Here is a 21,640-nt window from a genome sequence, read left to right as displayed (position 1 = left end):
TTTACTTATTAAAGATTTTATTTATTTATTCATGAGACACAGAGAGAGAGGCAGAGACATAGGCAGAGGGAAAAGCAGGCTCCATGCAGGGAGCCCAATGTGGGACTTGATCCCAGGTCTCCAGGATCACGCCCTGGACCAAAGGCAGATGCTTAACCACTGAACCACCCAGGCATCCCTGATTTTGGCTCAGGTCATGATCTCAGGGTTGTGGGATCAAGCCTTGCATCAGGCTCCACGCTTAGTGGGGAGTCTGCTTGAGATTCTCCCTCTGCCCTTCCCCCTGCTCATGTTCTCTCTCTCAAATAAATAAATAAAGATTTTTTTAAATTTTCAGCATTTTTTCTCTCTCATAGCAACACACAAAACACTGGTGTATCACTTAGAGTCGCTGAAATATATATGCCGCATATATGCACCACCACAAAAATATGCATATAATACATACATACAGTATATACAGATTTGGAAGCTGAGACTCTGAAAGGCTGAAGCACCTTATCCAAAGTCACATAACCCCAGAGACCACTCTAAAAACACTCAGAGAAAGTATAAAAGTCATTTCACTTTAATACAAAGTCATGTAAAGAAAATCATGTTAGCAAAATCATATGTTTCCTAAATATCTGTGAAATCACCACTGGAGTGTCAATGCCATCCTTTCCTGCATTCTCTCCCTCCCCTCTCCGTTTGGGCTCATGAATTTTGCTGTGACTACATGGTAAAGGCCCAGGTCACCTGTGAGACCAGACAAGCAGAACACACATCTGCACACTGGAGACCCCATCGGGATGGCTGACGTGGAGCAGGAAGTGGGCCTCGTTTCACTTTCCTTCTGATTTCTTGATTTCTCTCTGCTGCTTCCCTTGCCCTGGCCAAGCCTTCAGGGGTGTCCAGTTCTGCAGCCAGGGGAGAAATGTCCATGAGAGAGCCTCACCTCCTTTCTCCTTGGTGCTTTCAGGGGAAACAAGTGAGTAAATCCAGTGAGTATGTGTGGCACCGAGATGAGTTTGGAAGTCTTGCTGCATTGACTTCTTGAGTCTGAGAACCTCTGTGTGAACCATGGCTTGAGATCTATGTCTACTTCCCTGATCGGAAAGAGAACCTGGGTGTAGAGAGAAAAGGGTCAGGGGGCACAGATTTTTTTTTTTTTTTTTTTTTTTTTTAATATTCACGAGAGACACACACAGAGAAAGAGGCAGAGACACAGGCAGAGGGAGAAGCAGGCCCCGTGCAGGGAGCCCGACGTGGGACTCGATCCTGGGTCTCCAGGATCAGGCCCTGGACCAAAGGCAGAGCTAAACTGCTAAGCCACCGGGGCTGCCAGGTCAGGGGGCACAGATAGAACAAAGCTAGGCCTGCAGAAAGCTGCCGAATCTGTAAGAGGCTCTTGTAGGCCGTTGACTCAAACGTTTGCTCTGGGCTCATTGGGGGCAGGCACCGCTCACGGGCTTTCTATCTATCAGCTCATTTCACACTCATAACACATCGACAAGCTAAGTGCCATCAATATCTCTATTTTATAGACTAGCAAACTGAGGTCCCGCAAGGTTAAGTGACAGGCTGAAGGTCACACAGTAAGTTGCGGAATGGAAAGTTGGATCCAGAGCCCCTAATGCACTGTGCTGTGCACAAAGATGGTGTCTGAACCCCGCCCCCCTTTTTTTTTTAACTTCAGGAGGTATTATTGTGAAGGAGCATCCCTGTTACCTACAACTATAAAATGCATCTTTGCGATGAATAAAGATTGGCATGTAAATTCTTGGATAAAACCTATAAATCTCCTGAGACATGAACACCCAATGTTCAGTGTTTCTCCCCATCGTATACAAAGTTTTGAAAAGAGAGAAAGCTATCTGGGGTTGATCACAACGTTCAATCTCAGTGCTAGTTCCAGCTATGAGAAAGTCCCAGAGCTGGCTGGTGGGTTGTAAAGCCAGTGATGGGGACTGGGCTTGTGCTTCTTGTTGAAGACAACTCCCTGCCCCAGCAGAGCACGGGTTGGCAGCTCTGCTGGCAATGGCTGTGGTGGGCCCCTGACTCGTGTTTGTATATAGGCATGAGGGCTCAGCCATCCTCCCATGAACCTCTGCATACTGCCTTCACCCACCAGTTCCCTGTCTCAGGAAGTGACATCATCCCCTGCCTAGTCATTCATGCCAGGAACCCGGGGGTTGTTCTCAGCTCCTCCCCACCATCTGCTACATTTTAGTCATCACACCCCAAATCTGTTCCTAATCCTAACACTTTTCATTTCCTCCACTGCCACCCCCCAGTCCAAGTCACTGTGATGAACACAACAGCCTTCCCGCCACCCCTACAATCCACTCACACCATGGCCAGAACGACCGTATCACTACAGAGAGCTACATCATTCCTCAGCTTAAAACACTTCATGGCTCCCCACTGCCCTCAGGATAAAGAAAATCCTTCTAGCATGACCTGCTTCTTCAGAAGATTGTTCATTCGTTCATTCACTCATTCATTCATTCATTCAATTAGCTTAATAAGCTTGTCTGACCATGAAATTATGGCCTTGTGCTCATTAGACACAAGACCTCAGGCTGGCTTGTGCACAGAACAAACATTTTATTTTTTGCCACATCAAGCCCAAACTCTAAGGGGCCCAAAGAACTCTCCTCGAGGAGGCAGAGAAACCAGTAGCTTACATCTCCTGGAAGCCTTATTTACAATGGGATGCCCAGCCAATAGAAGTGCTGAACAAATGTCTCCAAGTGCCCCACCTGGTGTGGCATAGAGATGCTCTTTCCTTCTTACTTTACCTCAGGGGAACCTTCCTTGTGAAAGAAACACTCCCCCAGGCCATGCTCTGACTTGTCCCCCCACACCTCCTCCACAAAACAGAGGGAGCTTTTACATGTAAATATGGTCATGTCACTCTCCAACCTAAAACCCTCCAGTGTCTTCCCAAAGTGTTCAGAGTGAAACTCAAGGTCTTCACTGGGACCCCCTGCCCCCTGCTTTGACTGATCTCAGGCCTCTTGCCTGTTCCCTCCACCAGGAATGCTCTTCCCTCAGATCTTTATGATCTTTCAGGGCCCAGCTTGACTGTCACCTCCTCACAGAAGCCTTCCAGGACTTACCCCTGTCAACTTCTCTCTCCACTGCCTATTTAATGGATAGCTGAAGATGAAGTGTTAATATACTTCCTTACCTGCACACTCTTTGACTCCCCTGCTAGAGTGTAAGCACCATGAAGGCAAGGGCTTCATCTTGTTCACTGCATCCCCAGGACTTAGAACAATGCCTGGCACATGGCAGGCCCCCAGTAAATATTTGGTGGAGGGATGAATTATTTTGGTTTCATGTAGTCTTGTTTGACAGAGCAGTTTTCCATGCAGGCATTCCAGAAAGTCTGGTAACCCTTAACTGAACTATGTATGTGCATATTAAGTGGGCTGTGTGCCCCTCAGATTCATCTCATCCTTTCTCTGTCCCCTTGTCTACTCAGGAGAGGCTGAGCTCAGTGGATGAGAGCAGCAAGCCAATGGGAGGTGCCAGCAGGTGCTGGGAAGATAGGGAGGGGAGGTGTATTTATGCCCCAGCTCCTTCCCCACCAGGCCTGGTCTTACTAGTTGCTATGTCCTTCTATGGACCCCCCCCCCCCCCACCTCCCTTTGCCTCACAGCTCCCTGGGCCCACACCGCCATGCTGGAGTGCTTCTGTATCCCTTGATGGTTCCCTTAACCCTGCTCACGTGTCTGTAAGATGTTCCTTCTTTAAATCTTTTTATTAACTCCTTTTTTTAATTTTTATTTTTTAAAGATTTTATTTATTTAAGGGACACCTGGGTGGTTCAGTGGTTGAGCATCTGCTGTCAGATCAGGGTGTGATCCCTGGGGTCAAGTCCTGCATCGGGCTCCCTGCAGGGAGCCTGCTTCTCCCTCTGCCTGTCTTTGCCTCTCTCTGTTTCTCATGAATAAATAAATAAAATCTTTAAAAAAAAAGATTTTATTTATTTATTTACTTATTTGGGGGAGAGAGAGAGAGAGCATGGCCACAGGGAAGGAGAGGAGGGAGAAAAGAGAAACAGGCTCCCTGCTCAGCAGGGAGCCCGATGAAGGACTTGATCTCAGTATATGTGCTGCCAAAGCGAGCACAGGACTTGATCTCAGGACCTCGAGATCATGACCTGAGCTGAAAGCAGATGCATAACCGACTGAGTTACACATCACTCCTTTTATTTTTTTTTATTTTTATTTTTAAAATATTTTATTTATTCATGAGGGACACACACAGAGAGAGAGAGGCAGAGACACAGGCAGAAGGAGAAGCAGGCTCCACGCAGGGAGCCAGCCCCACGTGGGGCTTGATCCCGGGTCTCCAGGATCACACCCTGGGCTGAAAGCGGCATTAAACCATTGAGCCACACGGGCTGGCCACATCACTCCTTTTATTTTTTTATTTTTATTTTTTAAATTTTATTTTATTTTTATTATTTTATTTATGATAGGTACACAGTGAGAGAGAGAGAGAGGCAGAGACACAGGCAGAGGGAGAAGCAGGCTCCATGCACTGGGAGCCCGACGTGGGATTTGATCCCGCGTCTCCAGGATCACGCCCTGGGCCAAAGGCAGGTGCTTAAACCGCTGTGCCACCCAGGGATCCCCACATCACTCCTTTTAAATGCACTATTTGTTTCTTGCCAGGACCCTGGCAAATGTCCGCCCCTCTATCCCTCATCACTCACCCATATTAAGTGCCTGGCCCCCAAAGGTATTTGAGATCCTGACTGAGGTGGTTTCTCAGCTCTGTCCAAGAGGTCAGGGGCTGGTAACTGTCACCAGGCCAGACATTCTTGGAGCAGCAAAGGCAAACGGTGTTTGCCTCATGGAGGGGTGGGGGAAAGGCATGCCTCATTGTATGACACCTGGAGGCTGAGAAGGCATCTTTCAAAGTGTAGTCCAAGGCTTCTCCACATCAGAGTTGCCTGAGGAATTTATTAGAAATCCAGATTTTGGAGTGCCTGGGTGGTTCAGTCAGTTAAGTGTCTGCTTTGGCTCAGGTCATGATCTCAGGGTCCTGGCACCTCAGCCTGAGTTGGGCTCCCTGGTCAGTGGGGAGTTTGCTTCTCCTGCTCCCTCTGCCCCTCCCCCAACTTATGCTCTCTCACGATTTCTTTCCCTCAAATAAATAAATAAAATCTTAAAAAAAAAAAAAAAAGAAATCCAGATTTTTTTGGCTTCATTGTAGACCTGACTTCTGAGAATCTGAATTTTACTTTATTTTATTTTATTTATTTATTGTTTGGGAATCTGCATTTATTTATTTATTTATTTATTTATTTATTTATTTATTTATTTATTTATTTTAAAGATTTTATTTATTTATTCATGAGAGACACACAGAGAGAGAGAGAGAGAGAGAGAGAGAGGCAGAGACACAGGCAGAGGGAGAAACAGGCTCCATGCAGGGAGCCTGACATGGGACTTGATCCTGGGTCTCCAGAATCAGGCCCTGGACTGAAAGTGACGTTTAAACCACTGAGCCACCCAGGTTGCTCTGGGAATCTGAATTTAAACAAGTAACCCCACATTCTCTGGTTTGGGCCTTAGCACCCAAAGAAATGAGGGATTAACAAGGCAGCATAAACACAAGGGGGGTAATCAAAGGAAACTGTTGTGTCCCAATGATGGGAGACATAGGGTCCTCTGAAGTTGGAGGTAAGAGAGGTAATGAATCAGCCCACCCCCATCCTTTTTTTTTTTTTTTTTTTTAATTTTTATTTATTTGTGATAGTCACAGAGAGAGAGAGAGAATGAGGCAGAGACACAGGCAGAGGGAGAAGCAGGCTCCATGCACCGGGAGCCCGATGTGGGATTCGATCCCGGGTCTCCAGGATCGCACCCTGGGCCAAAGGCAGGCGCCAAACCGCTGCGCCACCCAGGGATCCCCCCCATCCTTTTTTTAAGTAATCTCCACACTCAATGAGGGGCTTGAACTCATGACCCCAAGACCAAGAGTCACAAGCTTCTCCAACTGAGCCAGCCAGTTTATGGGACCATAAACTCTAGTAATTATTGTTATTTTTCTTTTTTTTTTTAATATTTATTTATTTATGATAGTCACACACAGAGAGAGAGAAAGAGAGAGAGGCAGAGACACAGGCAGAGGGAGAAGCAGGCTCCATGCACCGGGAGCCCGACATGGGATTCGATCCCGGGTCTCCAGGATCGTGCCCTGGGCCAAAGGCAGGCGCTAAACCGCTGCGCCACCCAGGGATCCCTTATTGTTATTTTTCTTGTTGTTGGAGTAGTAGGTTCAAGTCCTGACTTCACTATTCACTATCTGGGTGACCTCAGGCAAATTACTTTGCCTCTTGGTACCTATTTCTCCACCTATAGAATGGAGATGATGGTAGCTCCTACCTCACAGGGTCACTATGAAAAGTCAATGAATTAATATATGTCAAGTGCTTAGACTGCTGCCTAACAGGGGCACCTGGGTGGCTCAGTGGTTGAGTGTCTGCCTTTGGCTCAGGTTGTGATCCTGAGGTCCTGGGATCAAGTCCCACATCGGGCTCCCTGCATGGAGCCTGCTTCTCCTTCTGTCTATGTCTCTCCCTCTTTCTCTATGTCTCTCATGAATAAATAAATAAAATTAAAAAAAAAAAAGAAGATTTCTGGGATCCCTGGGTGGCTCAGCGGTTTAGTGCCTGCCTTTGGCCCAGGGCGTGGTTCTGGAGTCCCGGGATCAAGTCCCGCGTTGGGCTCCCTGCATGGAGCCTGCTTCTCCCTCTGCCTGTGTCTCTGCCTCTCTCTGTCTCTCATGAATAAAGAAATAAATAAAACCTTAGAAGAAGAAGAAGAAGAAGAAGAAGAAGAAGAAGAAGAAGAAGAAGAAGAAGAAGACGACGACGACTGCTGCCCAACAGATCTCATAATAGTCCAGCTCAGATTTTCCTAACAGTGGCAGCATGACCAATCAGGATTGTAGAGCCTTCCCACCTTGGGTAGCTAGCCAGCCTCCTTGGGCCTCCACTCCATCCTTCAACAATGATTTAGTGGCAATGGGGCAGCAAGTAACTTACAGCTTCCTTATGATTGTCTTCTCCTCCTTGTTACTGCTGGCATTGCTGGTCCTGGAGACAAGGGTGTCTTTTTGTCTTCTTCCTCCCAGGCCTTCTCTTGGAGGAATCAGACCACTGGGGAAAAGGGAATAAATGGGATGTTTTATTTCAGACCTTCTGTCTGTGAAGCTCTGAAAGTGAAGGGTCTTAATAATCATTATTACATTAATAATATCACTGATAGCTAGAGTCAGAGAGATTCTGCTCTTAATAACAAGAATCTCCCCCTGCCACCTTTCCAATATTGATACCTCTTCTTACTTTCTCTTGTCTAACTGCACTGGCTAGTAACCCAAGCTTCTCCACTTTTTAGGAATATGACCATGTTTCAATTCTCTAACTTAGGCCTTGATTTTCTAATAAATCAAATGAGGATAATAAGAGTAACTGCCTCCTAGGACTGAGTGATTAATGAGATAATCATCATTAGTGAAATAATACATAGCACGTGACAGTATAGCAGTGAACAAAACAGACAAAATTATCTCCTATCATGTGATTTCTATTTTTCCAACGGGGAAGGAAGCAATCAATAAACAAATAAATTAAGTGAAACTTTAAAAGTATAGTAAGTCAGATGGTATGTAGAGTTAAACTGATATTGATTGATAAGATATTGAGGTCAGTTGACTTAAAGAGAACTAGACTTATTTCCATGGATTTGATGTATAGAAGCTGGAAGAAAGATGTTCTTTCTCATTTGTTCAACTGGCATTGCCAGCAACCACATTTCATAAGACTCCCAGAAGGTGTGTCTACAACACAAGATAATGAGGCCAACAAAGCGGACGCAAGGAGGAAAGAAAGAGGCAACAAGTCTCTGGCTTCTCCAACCCTGAGGCCTTGACTGCAGTTTTTTATTTCTGAAAACAGCCCCAAAATCCAAAATCCTTCCCAGGTATGTGGGTTAACAAATTCCTTTTTGTACTTAAGCTAGTTTGAACTGAATTTCTGTCACTTGCAACCAAAGGAAGCCTGACTACAATGCAATATTTCAATGCCTGACCTGGTATAGCTTGTGTATCCACTTAGGTGTTTTGCTGTGGCACCTGCTTGCTACTTTATACCTGTGGTGCTTCCCCCTTCCTACAGATTGGATTGTGTCCCCCAGAATTCAGATGTTGAAGCCCTAAGTTCCAGTCTAATGGTATTTAGAGATGGGGACTTTGGGAGATAATTTTTTTTAAAAATTTATTTACTTGACAGATAGACTGAGCACAAGCAGAGGGACGGGCAGATGGAGAGGGAGAAGTAGGCTCGCCGCAGAGCTGGGAGCCCGACATGGGGCTCAATCCCAGGACCCCAGGATCATGACCTGAGCTGAAGGCAGATGCTTAACCTATAGAGCCAACCCCATCCCCAGGAGTTTAGATGAGGTCATTAGGGCAAGGCCCCCATGGTTGGGTTAAAGCCCCTGTAAGTGGAGATGTCTGAGGGCTTGCTCTCTCTGCTGTGTACAAGAAGCCACGAAGAGTCAGAACTAACCATGCTGGCACCCTGATCTTGGACTTCTGGCCTCCAGAATTGTGAGAGAAAAAAATTCTATTGTTTAAACTGCCTAGTCTGGGTGCCTGGGTGGCTCCAGTCAGTTGAGCATCTGCCTTGGGCTCAATTTTGTGATCCCAGGGTCCTGGGATCCAGCTCAAGTCTGAGTCCAAGTCCGTCAGGGCTCCCTGCTCAGCGGGAAGTCGGCTTCTCCCTCTCCCATAGCCCCTCCCCCTTCACTCGTGCTCTGTCTCCCACTGTCCTCTTTCTCAAATAAATAAATAAAATCTTAAATAAATAAACAAATCACCCAGTCTATGGTATTTTGTTATGGCAGCCCAGCAGACTGACACCTCTTGAGATATGAGAGTCAGAGAGCACGATTCATCCTTCTCTCTCCTTGGCAAAGACTGAGCTCTTATTATTTTATATTATTATTTATATATTACAGTAATAATATTAATACATTATTTGTTACCAATAAACCCCCTTTTCCATGGCCTATTGTTATGTAATACCCTAAACCACATGAGTTAAAACAATGAAGATTTTTTTTAAAGATTTTATTTATTCATGAGAGACACAGAGAGAGAGAGAATGGCAGAGGGAGAGACACAGGCAGAGGGAGAAGCAGGCTCCATGCAGGGAGCCCGATGTGGGGCTCAATCCTGGGACTCTGGGATCATGCCCTGGGCCGAAGGCAGAGGCTCAACTGCTGAGCCACCCAGGCATCCCATGATTTATGATTTCTCATGATGGCTCCATTTCTTATTGCCTTGGTGGGGTATGTGGGAGGCGGGTCACAGTTGGGGCTGTCAGCTGGGGTACCTCTCTTCTTCGTGTGACCTCTCCCTGGTACTGTATTGAGCTTCCTCACAGAACTATGGTCTCAAGCATTCCACAAGAACAAAAAATTCTACGAGGACAAAAATGGAAGCTGCAACGGGTATCTCCTAACCTCAGAAGCCAAAGAGTATTGCTTCTACCACATTCCATTGGTCAAAGCAAGTCACTGGGCAGCCCAGACTCAAGGAGAGGGAAAATAGACTCTACCTCTTGAGGGGAGGGAAAGTCTCATTGCAGAAGGCATGCAGGATGGGAAGACTTGTGGCCATCTTTGGAAGCAGCCTACCACATCTGCCTCAACTCAAAACAATCATTGGGATGATCTTGGACCTCCAAGCTGATGCAGTTGCTAGGAGAATATCTCAGCTGACATGCTGGTTCCTCTAGAATACAGAACCCAAGTGAGTAAACAGAATCCTGCTGTCAACAGGCCTGTACCAGATGGCAAGTGCACAGCTGCTGCTCTCTGGGAATTCAAAACTGGAAATAAAAGCATGTCGCTCTATTCGCTAACAAGCTGCTCAAGTCTCAGCAGTTCAGCCGTTCCTGTTTTTAACTACCTGTGTCTGAAGTACTTATTAAATGAGAGGAAGACAAGTCTTTCCATTAATGTGGTTCCAACTTCAGCAGAAGGAAGATGATTAAATTCCTGTTGGCAGGGAAGCCTGAGTGGCCCAGTGGTTAATTAAGCATCTGCCTTTGGCTCAAGGTGTGATCCTAGAGTCCCGGGATCGAGTCCCACGTCGGGCTCCCTGCATGGAGCCTGCTTCTCCCTCTGCCTGTGACTCTGCCTCTCTCTCTTTCTGTCTCTCATGAATAAATAAAATATATTAAAAAAAATTCCTGTTGGCAGAACTCAGCCCTTTGGATTTGGCTTGCTAGAACATTTTTACTGTACTGCTGCCCCCTTAATGACTTTATATTGAATGAATTTATGTTTTTTTAAGATTTTATTTACTTGAGGGCAGCCCGGGTGGCTCAGCAGTTTAGCACAGCCTTCAGCTGAGTGTGATCCTGGAGGCCTGGGATCAAGTCCCACGTCGGGCTCCCTGCGTGAAGCCTGCCTCTCTCTCTCTCTCTCTCTCTCTCTCTGTGTCTCTCATGAATAAATAAATAAAATACTTTTTTAAAAAAATATTTTTTTTATTTGAGAGACAGAGACACAGAGAGCATGAGCCAGGGCGAGGGGCAGAGAGAGAGGGAAAGCAGGGCTCAGTCCCAGGACTCTGGGATCATGACCTGAGCTGAAGGCAGGACACTTAACAACTAAGCCACCCAGGTGCCCCTGAGTCAGCATATTTCTTGTTTCTAAACTATCAGAGTTGTGATGCCTGGGTGGCTCAGCGGTTAAGTGTTTGCCTTCAGCCAGGGGTGTGATCCTGGAGTCCCAGGATCGAGTCCCACATGGGGCTCCCTGGGTGGAGCCTACTTCTCCCTCTGGCTGTGTCTTTGCCTCTCTCTCTCTGTGTCTCTCATGACTAAATAAATAAAATCTTAAAAAAAAAAAAAAAACAACTATCAGAGTCTGAACATGGTATGATAACTAAAAGCACAGGTTCTGTATCAGGCTGTCTGGGGTCACATCTCACCATTGTCATCACAGCTATGGGACTTCAAGCAGGTATCTGACCTTTTTGAACCATAGAACATCTTGGACATAATATTACCTTAACTCACGTTGCCATGAGCACTAATCAAAATGATGCTTGGAATACATTTAGAGTGCCTGCACGTAGCATGCACTGATAAATACTAGCTGGTGCTGAGTTTTCATTCTCTAAGGGAGAGAGAATCTCCCTCCTGTCACTAAGGGAATCTGCTTTGTTTAACTCAGTGGTTTCCCAGAATTATTCAACCACAGAGCTCCTTTTTTCTTTTTCTTTTTCGAGCCCCCTTTTCAAGAAGCACTTATATGAAAGAAAACATTTTGGGAAACAGGGTGCAGATGGATACAGCAAAGTCCAAACCCAGTACGTCAACAGCTTCTTATTTCTTCTCTCGCTTATCCTACAATCTTTCTCCTAGACATGTTATTTTTTTTTTCTTTTAGGATTTTATTTTTTAAAAGATTTTATTTATTTATTCATGAGAGACACACACACACAGAGAGAGAGAGAGAGAGAGAGAGAGGCAGAGACACAGGCAGAGGGAGAAGCAGGCTCCACGCAGGGAGCCTGACATGGGACTCGACCCTGGATCTCCAGGATCACACCCTGCGCTGAAGGCGGCGCTAAACCGCTGAGCCACCCGGGCTGCCCCTAGGATTTTATTCTTAAATAATCTCTACACCCAACATGGGGCTCACACTCATGATCCCAAGACCAAGAGTTGCATACTCCACCCACTGACTGAGCTAGCCGGGTGCTCCTATTGTGATCTTTTTAAGCTTTTAATTTTTAAAAAAGATTTAATGAGAGAGAGACAGAGTGAGCATGAGCAGGGGGAAGGTTAGAGGGAGAGGGAGAAGCAGGCTCCCTATGGAGCAGGGGGACTGATGCAGGACTCAATCCCAGGACTCTGGGATCACAACTTGAGCTGCAGGAAGATGCTTAACTGACTGAGCCACCCAGGCATCCCTGCTTTTAATTTTTATATAATTCCAAACTTACAGAAAAAGTTTAAGATTAATATGAAGAATTCCCATATACTCTTTACCCAGATCCCCCTATTATTATCTATTTATCTATCTACCTACCTACCTGCCTATCCATCCATCCATCCACCCATCCACCTATCCATCCATCCACACATCTGTCTTCTTTCTGAACCACCTGAGAGAAGCTGGAGACATGTTACTATCTTATTCCTAAATACTTCAGCATGTATTTCCAAAGAACAAGCACATTCTCTTACTTAATCAAGTAGTTCAGTTATCAAGTTACCATTTTGATATTTTATTTTTAAAGATTTATCTATTTGAGAAAGAGTGTAGGGGAGAGGGGTGGAGTCAGAGGAAGAGAGAATACTGAAGCAGATCCCTGCTGAGTACAGAGCTTGACACCTGGCTCCAGAACCCTGAGGTCAGACCTGAGCTGAAACAAAGGGTTGGATGCTCAACCAACTGTGCTGCCCAGGCAAACTTTTTTTTTTTTTTTTTAAAGTAGGCTCCACACCCAATTCGGGGCTTGAACTCATGACCCCGAGATCAAGACTTACATGTTCTACTGCCTGAGCCAGCCAGGTGCCCCTCACATTTGCTCTTTTAAAACACTAAATCGGGGGCGCCTGGGTGGCTCAGTTGATATAGCTTCTGACTTGTGATCTCAGGGTGGTGAGTTCAAGCCCATACTGAGCATGGGGCCTACTTAATAAATGAAACAGTAAATCAGATCTTGTCATTTCCTTGATTAAAACTTTCTGATGGGGCAGCCCCGGTGGCTCAACAGTTTAGCGCCGCCTTCAGCCCAGGGCGTGATCCTGGAGACCTGGGATCAAGTCTCCTATCAAGCTCCCTGCATGGAGCCTGCTTCTCCCTCTGCCTGTGTCTCTGCCCCCTCTCTCTCTGTGTGTCTTTCATGAATAAATAAATAAAATCTTAAAAAAAAAAAAAAAAAAAAAAAAAAACAACTTTCCAACGACTTCTCATTTCACATACAATAAAATTAGAGGTCCTTCCTGTGGCTCATAAGGCATACCTCTCATCCTCTACCTGTGTTCCAACTTCTACCATGTTGGGTCTCTTAAATTAGCCAAGCTGGTTCACATACTCTGAGCACTTCTCACTCTACTCTTGCCCTACGAATCTTTACATGGTTGGCTGCTTCTTGTCATCCACCTCAGAGGGATCTTCACTGACCACCCAATTAAAAATAGGCCCATCTCCCACCTCCAGCATTTTGCGTCATATGTCATCTTGGTTTTTTGTTGTTGTTGTTGTTGTTTATTGAGGGAGAGAAAAAGGAGGGGGGAGGTGCAGAGCAAGAGGGAGAGAGAAATAATCTTAAGAAGCCTCCATGCCCAGTAAGGAGCCCAATACAGGGCTTAATCACACAACCCCGAGATGATGACCTGAGCCAAAATCAAGAGTCAGACACCCAACTGACTGAGCCACCCAGGTACCCCTGTCACTTTGTTTTATATACTTTAGAGCACTTACTACCATTATGCTGTGTGTTATTTCAGACTTCCTTATCAATTGCCTATCTTCCCCCTAGACTAGCATGGCTTTCTCTGTTTTGTTCACTACTATACCGGTGCCAGGAATAGCACCTGGCATGTGGTAGGTCTTCAATAAACTGCCTGAGTGAACATCAGAACAAATACATAACATGTCAAGGATTTCCAGGCAGGGTCTGGCTCTGCGGTGCAGGAATGCCCAAAGCAGCAGAGCCCCACCTCTTATAGCACTGCAGCTCTTCCTGCACCACCATTAGCTGGGACTTGAGTTTGTTGCGCTCCTGGAGCACGTCCCTCAGCTCCTGTAGAGTGAAGCGTGGTCGGTTGGGATCTGTCAGGTCGACCACCATTTTGTCTGGTCCCAGGTTTACCTGTAAAAAAAGACGTTGGTCGCTTATACGGTTTCCCTTGTGAAGATGGACTGTTCACCCCAGAAAGGAAAATTCTGTTTTACTACTCCCAGGAACCCTATCAGCTGAGACACTGCCTGTTGGAAGCATCTGGTTAATGCGAAAGAAACAAAAGTTCTAAGTACAGTTCTCCAGCTCCTTGGAGAATGGCTGATTCCAGGTCTGGAATCAGGGAAAGCACGAGATGAACCTGAAGCCTTTCCTTGTGTAAGGAATGGAGACACCTCAAAATGACAGTTTGAAGGAGCTCCCGCTGGCCAGACTGAGATACTCAATTTGAGCATAAAAGTGAATAATAACAGGAATGGACAATAACACTTCACATAAAAGGAGAATTCAGGAGTTCATACGTAAAATTTAAAATTAATTAATTAATTAATAGGGATGTGACGGTTAATTTTATGCATCTACCTGACCGGGCTAAGGGATGCCCAGATAGCTGGTTAAATGTTATTTCTTGGTGTGTCTGTGAAGGTGTTTCTGGAAGACGTTAATTAGCATTTGGATTGATGCAGGGAGTAAAGCAGATGGCCCCCCTAATGGGTGGGCGGGTATCATCCAATCCACCGAGGGCCCCAATAGAACAAAAGGTGGAAAGAGGGTGAATTCTAGCGGGACATCCTCCTTCTCCTGCCCTCAGACTTTGACACTCCCGGTTCTTGGGCTTTTGGTTCCAGACCAGGACTTAACCATCAGCTCACCAGATCACAGACTTCCTGGTTCTCCAGCTTGCAGCCTGCAGATTACAAGATTTCTCAGCCTCCATAACTTCATGAGCCAATTCCTCAAATAACTATCCTCTTTATATCATAGCTATATCCCCTAGTGGTTCTGTTTCTCTGGAGAACTCTGATTAATACAGGGAAGGAATGGGCAGCCCGGGTGGCTCAGCAGTTTAGCACCGCCTTGGGTCCAGGGCCTGATCCTGGAGACCCGGGATCGAGTCCCACATCAGGCTCCCTGCACAGAGCCTGCTTCTCCCTCTGCCTGTGTCTGTGCCTTCTCTCTCTCTCTGTCTCATGAATAAATAAATAAAATCTTAAAAAAAAATACAGGGAAGGAAATGGGGAATTTATAGCAAAAGGCCAATTAATGGATGTAGAAGATGAGAAAGTTGAAAAAATCATCCTTTTGGGGCACGTGGCTGACTCAGTCGGTAGAGCATGAGACTCTTGATCTTGGGGTTGTAAGTTCAAGCCCCATGTTAAGTGTAGAGATTACTTAAAAATAAAGTCATTCATTCATTCATTCATTCATTCGAGAGAGCAGAGAGCACAAGTGGGGAGTTGAGGGTGGAAAAAAGGAAGAAAAAAAAAAAAAAAGGAAAAGAGGAAGAGGGAGAAGCAGACTCCTCGCCAAGCAGGGAGCCTGATGTGGGACTTGATCCAGGACCCCGAGATCATGACTTGAGTTGAAGGCAGATGCTTAACCGATGGAGCCACCCAGGCGCCCCCAAAATAAAATCTTTATCCTCCAAAAAAATCATCCCTTTTTTAACCAACTTAGTAATAATTGATTCAGCCAGGACTAGTGAATGGATCTAAACCTTTTGGGTAAAAGCTTGTTGGGGGAAAGAATATTTTGCAGTTTCAAAGTATTTTCCCACAACCACTTATGAATGACAAAGGAGAATAAAGGCACCTATACAATGCAGAAATCTAGCAGACACCACATTAGCTAAGTGATCAAGTTAACAACACCAATAATGACAATGTGAGTCAAATGTCTCCTGATACAAAGCACTGACTAGGACACAGAATCCCTTCAATGGTATTCCTGAAAAAAAAGAAAAATTTATATGGTATTCCTGCTAAACATGTATCACTTGAATTTACCCATAACACATTGGAACAAACCCAAATTGAAGGACATTCTACAAACCAACAGATACATAATCATCAAAAATGTCAGGGTCATAAAAGACAAGGAAAAGCTGAGGAACTGTTCTAGATTCAAGGCAACTAAAGACATGTGTCAACCAAAAGTACTGTGTAGGGATGCCTGGGTGGCTCAGCAGTTTGGCACCTGCCTTCAGCCCAGGGCAAGATCCTGGGGTCCCAGGATTGGGTCCCATGTCGGGTTCCTTGCATGGAGCCTGCTTCTCCCTCTGCCTGCATCTCTGCCTTTCTCTCTGTATCTCTTATGAATGAATAAATAAAATCTTTAATACAAAACAAAAGTACTGCGTAACCCTGGACCGGATCCTGCACCAGAAAAAAGATGCTGTAAAGGATATTATTGTGAATTTTGAATAGGGATAGTATATTAGGTCTTTGTATTCTATTCACCTTTTTCTGCTAAATTTGATCATTTATTTGTGGCTACACAATAATATGTCTTGTGAGATACCCACTGAAGTATTTAGGGTAAAGGGCCCTAATCTTTTACTAATCCTACAACTAACATAATGTCCCTCAAATAGTTGAGAAGGGGGCACCTGGGTGGCTCAGTGGTTGAGTGTCTGCCTTTGGCTCAGGTCATGATCCTAGGGTCTTGGGATTGAGCCCCACCTCAGGCTCCCTGCTCAGTGGGGAGTCTGCTTTTCCCTTTCCTTCTGCTGCTCCCCCTGCTTGTGCTCTCTGTCTCTCAAGTAAATAAATAAAATCTTAAAAATAAAACCAAAACAGTTGAGAAAAACTGAATATATAATACAGATACGGGATCCCTGGGTGGCGCAGCGGTTTAGCGCCTGCCTTTGGCCCAGGGCGCGATCCTGGAGATCCGGGACCGAATCCCACATCGGGCTCCCGGTGCATGGAGCCTGCTTCTCCCTCTGCCTATGTCTCTGCCTCTCTCTCTCTCTCTCTCTCTCTGTGTGACTATCATAAATAAATAAAAATTAAAAAAAACATAATACAGATACATATTATTTCTGTATATGCACATATATATTACATATATGCGGTTTTGTGTGTATGTATAAATACTTTGGTGTATATCTTCTTTTTTATTTAAAGGTTTTATTTATTTGAGAGAGTAAAAGAGAGCATAAGGTGAGGGGCAGAGGGAGAGGGAGAAGCAGGCTCCCTACTGAGCAGGAAGCCTGACATGGAGCTGATCCCAGGACTCCAAGATCATGACCTGAGCCAAAATCAGAAACTTAACCGACTGAGCCACCCAGGTGCCCCTGGTGTATATCTTCAAAGACACACTACACACACACAAAACTGAATACAACACCTGAATCCAGGTGAAAGGTATACAGGTGTCCCTTGTGCTTTTCTTACAACTCTTCCGTAGGTTTGAAATGTTTTCAACCTAAAATTTAAGCAAAGGTTTGAAAACAACTTACATGTCCATGAATAGAAACCCAGTTAAATAAAAACTAAGGCACGACAACACTGGAACTTTCTGCAGGTGACAGAACAAGGTGCAATATAAAGAGAAACATAACAGTGACCATGTTCCTCTTGTCAGACTGACAAGGATCAGTGTTGTAAGGGCTGTGGGGAAGCAGACCCCAGCACTGATTGCCAGAAGACTGGGTCTCCTTAGCCTCTGTGAAGTGCAATTTAGCATTACATATTATCCAAATTTCAAATGCTTTATTTATTTATTTATTTATTTATTTATTTATTTATTTATTTTGCTCCTTCCCTTTAATCCAGTGAGTCTGGTCCCTCTAGGCATTCTCCCTCAGGAGCCAAATGTTAGGATTTTCTGTTAGGATTTTTTGTTGTTGTCTGGAATGTGATGGTTGCACAACATGAATGTACTTAATGACACTTAAGTATGCTCTTAAAAACGGTTAAGGTGGTAAAATTTAAATGTACTTTGTCACAATTAAAAATAACTTAAAAAGAAAAAGAAAAAAATAAGGTGTATTTTTATGAACTGCCTAGTGGCACTAAACACTCAATTCTTTCTGCCCTTTACCCCATCCCTGCTCTTAAGACTGCAATTTGGGAGGCAAATGCCATCTCATCTGCTAGCTGATAAAGCTTGTCCACTGAGCCCTATACAAAGAACTCACCCAGCCTCTGTGCAGAGTATGCTGTACACAGTCTGTAGCGGGGCTCCCTCCACATCCTTGTTCCTGGGGTTGGAGGTGGCAGGGATGAGCTCAGAATGTGAGCTGAGCCATCCTGAGCAAGTCATTTAACTTCTCTTGAGTTTCAAAAGGCAGGCTATAAATCATGATACTCAACTATCTCATATGACAGACACGGAAGTTGAACTGTATCTACAAAGACAGTTGTTACCAGGATGAATGAGTAGGTGAAATAAGTGCATAAGGGAAGTGACCAGAAACCCTCACTCTTTTTCCCCTGTGAATGTCAGCGACTCTCTTCCTGTTGTCCTTTCCTGGCACACTTCTCAGCTTGTGATCTTGTACTGTGATTCTAGAGGTATGGGAGTCTTACCTCTCCCACTAGACATGAGTTTTGTGAAGGCAGGGTCCTTGACTAATGTATCACTTCAGCCCCAGGGTCCAGCACCATGCCATCACTCATCAAATGTCATTCCAACAAATAAGGTCAAATGTGTATTCCGTGCGTGGTGGGCTTTTTTAAAAAGATATTATTTATTTATTTGAGAGATACAGAAATAGCAACAGAGATAGAGAGAATACAAGCAGAAGCAGGCTCTCCACTCTATCGATCCCAGGACCCTGAGATCAGGAGCTGAAGCTCCTGACCCTGAGCTGAAGGCAGATGCTTAACCGACTGAGCCACCCAGGCACCCGTTCGTGTGTGGTGGTTAAGACTGGAATCTCTGAGTTTAAATCCTGCCTTCACCTCTTACATGCAGTAAGTCCTCTGGCAAATTATTTAACTGTTCTAAGCATCCATTTCTGTAAAATGGATATACTAATAGTAAGAGGATTAAATGAGATAGTCCACTTAGAACAGCTTTGTTTTTTTTTTTTTTTTCAGCTTTGTTTTTTAACTGTAGCTGGAGACCCATCAGTAATTCATATTGATTTAATCAATTGCAACAAGAATTTAAAAACTCACAAAAATGGAATAGGCAAGTACGATTCTGTATCATATTTAATAAGGGTAAGTTAGGATAAATTGTTTCTTAAAACTTTTGTTTCATCAATATTGGAAAGTGATATAATGGGTAATTTTGTAAAATGGAGGTATAACATACATGCATTAACCTTGAGTTTATAGCTTGATGATTTTTTTAAAAATTATTTATGTATTTTAAGTAATCTCTACCTTCAACGTGGGGCTCGAACTCATGATCCCCCAACCCCACATCAAGAGTCACATGCTTCTCTGATTCAGCCAGCCAGGTGCCCCTAGTTTGGTGACTTTTTAAAGATACTTTATTTATTTTAGAGAGAGAGCAGGGGAGGAACAGAAAGAAAGGGAGAGGGAAAAGGAGAGAATCTTCAGCAGACTTCCCACTGAGGGTGGAGCCCCCACCAGGGACTGGGTCCCAGAACCCTCAGATCATGACCTGAGCCAAAACCAAGAGTCTGGCATTTAAGCCACCGAGCCACCCAGGCACCCCTTGATGATTTTTAGCATAGGTGTACACCCATGCAATCACCCTCCTCCCACTCTCCCTACCTGGGGTTACCATCAATCCGTCTTCTATAAATACAGATTATTTTGCCTGTTCCTGGATTTCACATAAATATATAGTAGGCTCTCTTTTGTGCCTGGCTCCTGTCTCTAAGTGTAACATCTGTGAGAGTCACGCACACAATTGAGTATATCAGCTCTGCTCGTTCTCACTGCAGTGTAAGTATTCCACTGTGTGACTATACCACAATTTTAAAATCCATTCTCCTGTTGTACTTATTACAGTTTGGCACAATTCTGGATAAAGGTGCTCTGAACATTTTTTTTTTAAGACATTACTTTTTTAATTTTAATTTTATTTTTTAAAAGATTTTATTTAAGGGGATCCCTGGGTGGCTCAGCGGTTTAGCGCCTGCCTTTGGCCCAGGGCGCGATCCTGGAGTCCCGGGATCGAGTCCCACGTCGGGCTCCCAGCATGGAGCCTGCTTCTCCCTCCTCCTGTGTCTCTGCCTCTCTCTCTATGTCTATCATAAATAAATAAATATTAAAAAATTTAAAAAAAAGATTTTATTTAAAAAAAAGATTTTATTTATTTATTTCTGAGAATACACAGAGAGGAGAGAGATAAGCAGAGACGCAGAGGGAGAAGCAGGCGCCATGCAAGGAGCCGGACGTGGGACTCGATGCCCGGTCTCCAGGATCAGGCCCTGGGAGGAAGGCGGCGCTAAACCGCTTGAGCCACTCGGGCTGCCCTAAAGACATACTTTTTTAAAAAAGATTTTATTTGTTTATTCACGAGAGCTGGGGCGGGGGGGAGGGGCAGACCTAGGCAGAATGAGCTCCCATAGGGAGCCCGATGCAGGACTCGATCCCAGGATTCCGGGATCAGGGGACCCGAGCTGAAGGCAAACCCGCAACCACTGAACCACCCAGGTGTCCCTAAAATTTATTTCTTACTCTAAGTCAAGATTCTCGAAATCTGACGGAGCGTGTTGGAAATGCAGATTCTCAGGTCCCACTCCAGACCTGCTGAATGAGAAACTCTGGGGCTCGGGCCCATCAATCTGTGCTTTAACGAACACTCCTGGTGGTTTCCCTGCACGCCGAAGCCTGAGAGCCGCTGCCTTAGGTCAAAAATGCTGGAGGCCCCTGATTCGGAACAAACGCAGCAAGGGCTCAGCACCTAGTAAGTGCTCAATAAACGGACCCATAAGAATGCTGCAAACCTGAGGGCTGGAGAGGCGCTGTGGCTGCTTTCGGGGGCTCGGGGCCCCCGAGTGCGTCCTCCCAGCCAGCCCAGGCTGCTCCCGCCGGACCCTGGCTCCCGCACTCACCTCCTGGACCGCCGCAGAGCCCTCCGTCCGCAGCCCCTCCACCTCCTTCCTGAGGCTGTCCCTCTCCATTCTCAGCTCCTCCACCACCAGGTTGCCCTCATTCACCAGCGTCTCCAGCATCTCCAGGACGCGGACGATCTTGAACTGCAGCTGTGTCACCCGAGGGTCGCTGCCCAGGGCCATCAGCTCGCGGCCGATCACGTAGGAGATGTCATACACGTCCTCGGCGGTCAGCTGGAAGGGGCTCTTGCCCAAAGCCCCCTCGGGCCCACATTCGTCCCCTTCTTCCTCCTCTTCCTCCTCCTCCTCTCGCAAAGGGGGCTCCTCCATGGCCACCCAGACCACTCAGCCACAAGAGCCGCTTTCTCAGAATCTCCAAACTTACAACTTCCTCCCGGCGCAGAAAACTTTCCGCTGGGTTGAGACCCTGCCTGCTCGGGGCGGGGGATGGCCGGGAGCGGCCAATCCGCGGCCGAGGGGTGGGCCCGGGGCGCAAAGGCCGCGCCCGGAGACTCCCAGGCCCGCACGATGGGTGCGCCCGCCCCGCTGGGTCCGGCGCAGGAGGGCGGGCTCCAGGATGTTGTCTGGGTGCACGAGAAGACAACACAAAGGGAGGACGGCCAAGTAGAGGAACGGGGAGGTTAAAGGGTGACCGCGGTGACTGCCGGCTGGGAGCTGCTGCAAACCGGGTGGGGGAGGGGCGGCCACTGAACCCCGCCCCCTGGTGACCGAGGCCGCCGCGGCCGGGTTTCCATGGAGACGGGGGCGGAGTTTCCACGGGGAGTCCCAGAACGCGGGCAGCATGCGCACCGCTTTTTCCTCTCTGTGCTCAAGCTTTCCAGCCATAGATTTTGCATTCTCCGTGGAGGAAGATCCGGG

At 45.9% G+C, this 21,640-nt stretch overlaps 1 protein-coding gene across 2 annotated transcripts; it reads right to left on the bottom strand.

Annotated features, from left to right (window-relative positions):
• Positions 1-545: 545 nt before the first annotated feature.
• Positions 546-21,321, bottom strand: RILPL2 (Rab interacting lysosomal protein like 2). 2 transcript variants are annotated; one of them, XM_038574828.1, is made up of 4 exons: positions 20,762-21,296; positions 13,757-13,908; positions 7,052-7,165; positions 546-1,105 (listed from the first exon to the last, which is right to left on the bottom strand). In XM_038574828.1, exons 1-4 carry the CDS (start codon positions 21,089-21,091, stop codon positions 1,081-1,083), a joined length of 621 nt encoding a protein of 206 aa, XP_038430756.1. In that variant the 5' UTR covers positions 21,092-21,296; the 3' UTR covers positions 546-1,080. The 2 variants fall into 2 exon arrangements, with proteins under 2 accessions (XP_038430756.1, XP_038430757.1); XM_038574829.1 differs by lacking the exons at positions 546-1,105; positions 7,052-7,165 and adding an exon at positions 9,235-9,804 and having other exon boundaries at positions 20,762-21,321.
• Between the last annotated feature and the right edge of the window lie 319 nt (positions 21,322-21,640).

Source organism: Canis lupus, chromosome 26 (genome assembly GCF_011100685.1).
Source record: "Canis lupus familiaris isolate Mischka breed German Shepherd chromosome 26, alternate assembly UU_Cfam_GSD_1.0, whole genome shotgun sequence".
Lineage (NCBI taxonomy): Eukaryota > Metazoa > Chordata > Mammalia > Carnivora > Canidae > Canis > Canis lupus.
Note: the sequence above shows the minus strand (reverse complement) of the source record. Positions and strands in the feature narration are given on the sequence as shown.

What these genes read in the sequence shown, in the direction of transcription:
- RILPL2 (XM_038574828.1), bottom strand. Translation starts at nt 21,091, where the DNA reads ATGGAGGAGCCCCCTTTGCGAGAGGAGGAGGAGGAAGAGGAGGAAGAA. An exon ending in GCTCTGCGGCGGTCCAGGAG is followed by an intron (nt 13,909 to 20,761) that starts GTGAGTGCGGGA and finishes CTTTTTTTACAG; the next exon opens with GTAAACCTGGGACCAGACAA. An exon ending in GAGCTGCAGTGCTATAAGAG is followed by an intron (nt 7,166 to 13,756) that starts GTGGGGCTCTGC and finishes CCTTTTCCCCAG; the next exon opens with TGGTCTGATTCCTCCAAGAG.